The 6,482-nt window shown below is 37.3% G+C and overlaps 1 protein-coding gene across 1 annotated transcript; it reads right to left on the minus strand.

Annotated features, from left to right (window-relative positions):
* Positions 1-1,279: 1,279 nt before the first annotated feature.
* On the minus strand, positions 1,280-5,882 carry LOC125233674 (luciferin sulfotransferase-like). The gene is given in 7 exon segments (XM_048139750.1): positions 1,280-1,611; positions 2,034-2,211; positions 2,405-2,440; positions 2,442-2,500; positions 2,633-2,934; positions 3,624-3,723; positions 5,780-5,882. Coding segments are annotated over 7 exon segments (849 nt in total). The 5' UTR covers positions 5,829-5,882; the 3' UTR covers positions 1,280-1,486.
* Positions 5,883-6,482: the final 600 nt, after the last annotated feature.

Below are 6,482 nucleotides of genomic sequence, written 5' to 3' on the forward strand. Positions count from 1 at the left end.
ACACGTGTTTCCGAGCTAGTGAGGGGAAAAATTTAATGTTGGCTGCTCGCGTGCGGTCCGTTTGTTAATGTAGGTAAGAATTTAGAATAGCGTCATTTTGTGAACATCAAAGGAGTGAGCCTTCTGTACTTGTACTATTAAACATATATTCTGTGACAAAACTAAGAATATGTGTTCCAAGTACAACATTCGAAATGCCGGAAAGTTAGTAGGTATCGACCGTAAATTGGCGAAATCCAATTACGGTCGATACCTACTAACTTTCCGGCATTTCGAATGTTGTACTTGGAACACATATTCTTAGTTTTGTCACAGAATATATGTTTAATAGTACAAGTACAGAAGGCTCATTGTAAATTGGCGAAATCCAATTTACGGTCAAATTAACACATGTGATGGACTGCCGTCTATAATAAATTGCCGCAATATGTGGTTGAAGCGCCTAGTGTGTCGAACTTTAAGTACCTATCGCTTAAAAAATTGGCTGGTCGAGCACCCGTTCTACACTTATGACAATTTTTTTATTACCTAATTAGAAAAATATTTTTGTGCATTTTTTATGTGAATATTGCCTAACTTTTTGTAATTTCAATCTTCTGTCTATTTATTCTCTAAGTATTATTGTTGTATGAATATTATTTTTTTAAATCAAATCTTGACGTGTAAAATGGCGTTGAATGAATAAATGAATATGAGTATGAGTAGTATGGTTATTGTAATCATTGAAAGTTTGTACGGAACCCTCGGTGGGCGAGTCCGACTCGCACTTGGCCGGTTTTTTGATAATATTTATATTTTCGGAAATAATCGCTCCTAAAGGAAAAAAAAGTGCGTCCCCCCCCCTCTAACTTTTGAACCATAGGTTTAAAAAATATGAAAAAAATCACAAAAGTAGAACTTTATAAAGACTTTCTAGGAAAATTGTTTTGAACTTGATAGGTTCAGTAGTTTTTGAGAAAAATAAGGAAAACTACGGAACCCTACACTGAGCGTGGCCCGACACGCTCTTGGCCGGTTTTTATTGTTTGGTTTGAAAGAACTCAATACTAAAAGATAAGGACACGTATTTTTTTATTTTTCCAAAAACTGCTATTTTAATGAGAAATTCCCTTTTTATTACTGCTTCGAGCAGAAAGAGCGTAAGTTACAAACGTCAAGACACAGCTTCGTGACGACACATCATGTGTTGTTTCATACACCTAAGAAAACGACAAAATCATTCCTCAAAAAAAAGTTTTAACAGTCAGCTTAAACAGTCCGGTATGTCTGACTGTCAAGTGTCACTGTCAACCACTAGTGAATACTACGAATCATAGACTAAGCCATTATTTTTTTAATATCTTTGCTACGAACTGTGATAGTGTGTGGACTGTGAACTGTGATGTAAAGCCTGGGGTCCGCTTTGACAGCATTACAGAACTTATCTCAAGATCTGGCGTAGACTAGTTTTACGTAAGCGACTGCCATCTGACTCTATGATCTGTAATCAAAACGCCAATGAGCTGTCGTGCGGGAACCGCAGGCCGGAGCCGGCGAGGCCCTCGCGCATCCATCGCTGCGCCTGCGCCGCCATCTTCTCGTCAAAGTACTCGCGCCAACCGCCTGACTTTCCTACAACAACAAAAGGATTACTGTTATTGACAGGTCTGAATTTCTTTGGCGTTACTCAAAACGTCCATGAGGAGAATAAAAACAAGTTGTATTAGTCATAGCTGGGCATTAACTCGTTAATCCGTTAATTAACGAAGTTAACATTTCGATTAACGAATTAACTTTTAAGTTAACTTTCAACGAAGGGTAGCTAGATCGTATTGGGATTAGTCCGGTTTCCTCACGATGTTTTCCTTAACCGAAAAGCGCCTCGCAAAATTCAAATGACATTTCGTACATAAAGTTCCTAAAACCGCAACGGTACGAACCCGGGTTAGAACCCGCGACCTCCAGATTGACAGTCGCTCGCCCTTACAGCTAGCACAGCGCTCATCCAGTCAGGTCTATCAGAGGTAATTAGCAATAAGTGCTTAGTTGCTTACCTTTTCTCACAAAGGGTTCCGCATCAGGGTTGAAAATCTCTGCCCTCCACGTTGGGTGCACAGACTTGTTATTCCTAAAGTTTTCTATGGCCAGGTGCTCGCAAAGTTTTGCTATTTGTTCTTCATTTACTTTCTTCCCAAGAAAATTTGATACACGTTTGATAGATGAAGGAAGATCCTAAAAATAATATTAAGTATTCGACTTTTAAGTTTGGAGTGGTTTGGACCAGCTCTTTGCGAAATTTAGTGACAGAATTAGCATTGTCGATATAATTTAACTAAAATGTACCTACTATGTTCGTACTAATCGTACTATTTGATCTAATTAGTAGTCTTGTTTTCCTCTTTGATCAACAACTAATGTAACTTACCTTTTTCATATTTTCGTAGAAAATGAACAACATATTTTGGATGTTGACGCAGCGCCCAGGCCTCTCTCAGATGCGTTAAATATGGAGACCTAACAACTGAAAATTTAAGACCAAATAGATCAGATATATTATTGATAGGTACCTAAGTATATTATTTATTTTCCTTTAAAAATTAAAGTACTCGTCAAATCGTAATTCAAGATTGATGCTTTATACTCCGGTGCTCACCCAAGTCATTGATGAAAAGATTCCAAAAGCTTTTAAAATCTCCATCATAAAACCAAGTGAGTTTCTGGTGATGATACAATGATACAGCGACGTCTCTCGGATCCCGGGCCACATACACCACTTTGCTACAATCCAGCAGGTTTCGAGGCAAAAGCGAGAAGGCGATATGTGTCTTGAAGAACCGAGGAGATGGCGCTTTATTCATCGCCTCATAGGAAAGCATTTCTTTGGCACATTTGAGCCTCAGTGTAGGATCTAAGAGATCTAGGTTTCGTTCCTTGAGATATGTTATATGATATCGTCTGAAACAAAGAGTTTTTAATGGTTGTTGGATTGGAGACATTGCAACACTAATATGTCGAAATGAGGTTAACCTAGTAATGTAGAAATTGCAGAACATTCCCAAAAAGCGGAAACATTCTTGAGAATGTTCGCAGAACATTCCTGCAACATGAAATTTATTGTTTAAACGAGAGAATATACTTGAAATAAAGTTTAAGTGGGCATAATATAGTAAAACTATATGTTATTATACATATAATATTGTCTATTACAGTTAGCTATTTTGTTGATAAGTGATAAGTTACCAATAATTTGCTTAAATTCTCACTATACTTCAGGGAACATTTCGACTTTCAGACTTCAAAGTTTTAGTCCTGACTTTTTTAAATTAGGTACCGAACTATTATTTCTTTATTGATTGATTGATCTTGATTTGGTCATGTCAAAATATAAATTAAAAAAAAGATCGCTGTCAGGATACGCATACGAAGCCAGCGCACTACCACACGGGACTACGTCTTGACTTGCTGAGTCCGACGAAATCATGGTATAAACTACGAAGTTACTAAGTATTCTGATAAATTCTCGTTCTCGAGAACATTCTCAGAAGTTACCGAAAATTCTCATGAGAAAAGTTCTGCAACTTTGGAAACTTCTCGTCCGTACATTGCTAGGTTAACCGCGTGATGAGTTGCAGAGGTATACTTACTCAAGTGTAATATATCTGCTATTCAATGGATTCTTCACAGCTGTGTCGAAATCAAGGTCATTCATGAGTAGCCAAACCAATTCCTGGCTCCATGTGGTACCTTTATAAGTAAATAATAAATATGATTTAGTAGAAATAATTGACAACTGCAGTAAAACATCAGGCCGTCACTATTTGTGAGACTGTAAGTGCGATAGGGACGGCCAGATGTTTTATCATTTATCGCTCGACCATACTTGCCTGCCGAAACTATTTATATTTGACAAAAGATCAACCTACCTGTTTACCTAACACCTTTGGGTGCCCTTCTGTTCTACAAAAACCTATAAACCCAATAACAGATAGACCTAGTATTTAGACCTTGTCCACAGTGAAATAAGCTCGCTCCAGCATGAGACTGACCCAAAGGTCAACGCTGATCTTCCGGCGAGACCTTTGGGCACTATTTTAATGCGCCCCCTGACACTCATTCCACTGTTTTCGCGTTCTTGTCAGTTCTTCAGCTCTGTAACTTTTTGAGTTACAATAACTGACAGGCCGATCGATCTGTGATGTAAGGTAATGGCGCCTATTAACGTGGTACTTCAGGAAGATTTCAAAAGATTCCAAAAAATTAAGGGTATCAAAGCTCGTTAACGACCATAAATATTTTTTTTATGGAAGAATATTTATTGAACTATTAGTTTTGAAGAGTTTTTGGATCATTTTAGTTTATTATATGTCATAAAATAATTATTGAAGCCAGCATACCTAAATTTTCTATTACCGTGGTAATGAACAGGCTGCGGTTCTATTAACGCGAATTGAGATTTCATTACCGAGGGTATAAATGACAGTGTTTTTCTGCCATCGGTAAATAGAAACCCATCTCAAAATTCGGAGCTTAATACCGACGGTTGAATATACAAATTATGACAAATACATATACTTATACTATCTTCCTTTATGAATACCCACAGAAGACTCAGTTTCATCTAAGAAATCTGTACTTACGGTACTCTAAATGTCATATTTTGATACAAGACTAATATGTCGCTCGGTAATAGATACTTCTTTAGGAACCTATTACCGACCCAAACAAATATTGCATGGATCGGTAATAGATTCTTATATATTCCATTACCGAGGGTTATCCGATCGTACCATCGGTGATAGGCATAAATTGGAGTATAATAAAATCTAATTCCGACCAATAAAAACAATGTCATACAGATGTATTTTCATTACAAATCAAAATAAAATATTGCAACTTTATATTAAAACCAAGTTTACATAACTGGTAAGTAAACATCAGACTTTATCTCAATGTTTAAAAAAATTGACAAATTAACGGTTTTCATAGAAACTACGAAATCGGTAATGAAGTTTTTGCTAAAAATTAAGTTTCTGTTGAATATTTTTCATACCACGTAAATAGTTCTTTGATAGCGTGAATAGATCAAGATTGAAACAACTGTAAGACATTATGTAACTGATCACATATACTTAAAATAAAGCAAAAAGAACTAATATCACTACTTTAACCATTACTGTGGTATACCACAGTAATAGAATCTACTCACGAAATGGCGCCTTTCACCGCTGTCTTTTAATTTCCACTTTAAACACATTTCCAGGCTAAACAATACGTAAAAAGTACTCAGAAGTCATGTAGAAAACTATTAACAATAATTTAAAATGCATAACTTTCACCTATTTGCCACAATTATTACGTAAACTACTAAATGAGATTGGAGTTCACTTAGGTTTGCGTCACGCGTCAGTATGACACAACCTCTTCTTGCGGCCCCGTGGCAAAAACTGTCAAATAGCGAGTGTCTTCTTTCATTCACACTCTCTAGCGCCTATATGTGCGTTAGTCAACTAAACAGGCTTCCTTTGTGTGAGTAACTTTATTTAGGAAATTGGTCGGTTTGCCTATAAAATGCGTATTTGCAAATGCGGCGGTAATGGACGTCGATTTCGATACCCGCGTTGATAGCCGCCGTTACCTTAGTATGTATTTACCTATGTCAGTAGTACGTAAGCACTGCCTATATAATCGTGTACCTTGCCTAATATGAGACAGAATAAATCATATATTCATCGAAGCTGTTGTTTCTCTAATGCCATCCGTACAGATCGATCGTCAGTAAAACCGTAGCGTGTCCATTTACCTGAGCGAGGAAATGTGGTCACCCACACGTCATCAGGCCGAGTGGCCATATTCCTAAAATTGTCGGCGTCATCCGCGTAGCTAGCTGGCAAGAGATAAGCCCCGTCACCGAAACGGGCGCAAGTAAGACCTGCAAAAAGTAAAATAGAAAAACAGAAAAAGCACCCAAACATTTACGCCTCCTGAGCGTAGCGTCGGCGTCTTGTCAGCGTTATGTCGCCGTCGCGCAGTTGTGCCAACATTGCGTCGTGTCGCCATGTATTTGTCTAGATTTAGACGCTTAGCTTGGATAATGTTTTAACACTGATATAGGGTAGTCCTAATATACTTGAAATAACACAAGAAAAATAATAACTAGGGAAATTTGATTACCTTTAAAACTGTCGGTTATTAGCTTCTGAGTGGCAGGATCGAGATCTTGCACTGTTATCATTTCGCTCATTTTATCTGAAAATAACTAAACAATACAATTTTTGTCCAAATTATACTTGAGACAGACAACAGCTCCAAATAACCAAACACACACCTAACAAACAAATAGCTACTTCAGTTAAAATTACTAAGCAACCAAATAAAAAATTTAATTAGCATCATGAGTTTTTATAGTTAACTTTTTTTAAAGATGACACACGCTAGACCACTCCGGTCTCGGCCCGACGCTACCGGCACTTCATTCTATCTTTGTCACTCTTTGGTTGATCTAG

The sequence above is a fragment of the Leguminivora glycinivorella genome, chromosome 14 (genome assembly GCF_023078275.1).
Source record: "Leguminivora glycinivorella isolate SPB_JAAS2020 chromosome 14, LegGlyc_1.1, whole genome shotgun sequence".
Classification (NCBI taxonomy): domain Eukaryota; kingdom Metazoa; phylum Arthropoda; class Insecta; order Lepidoptera; family Tortricidae; genus Leguminivora; species Leguminivora glycinivorella.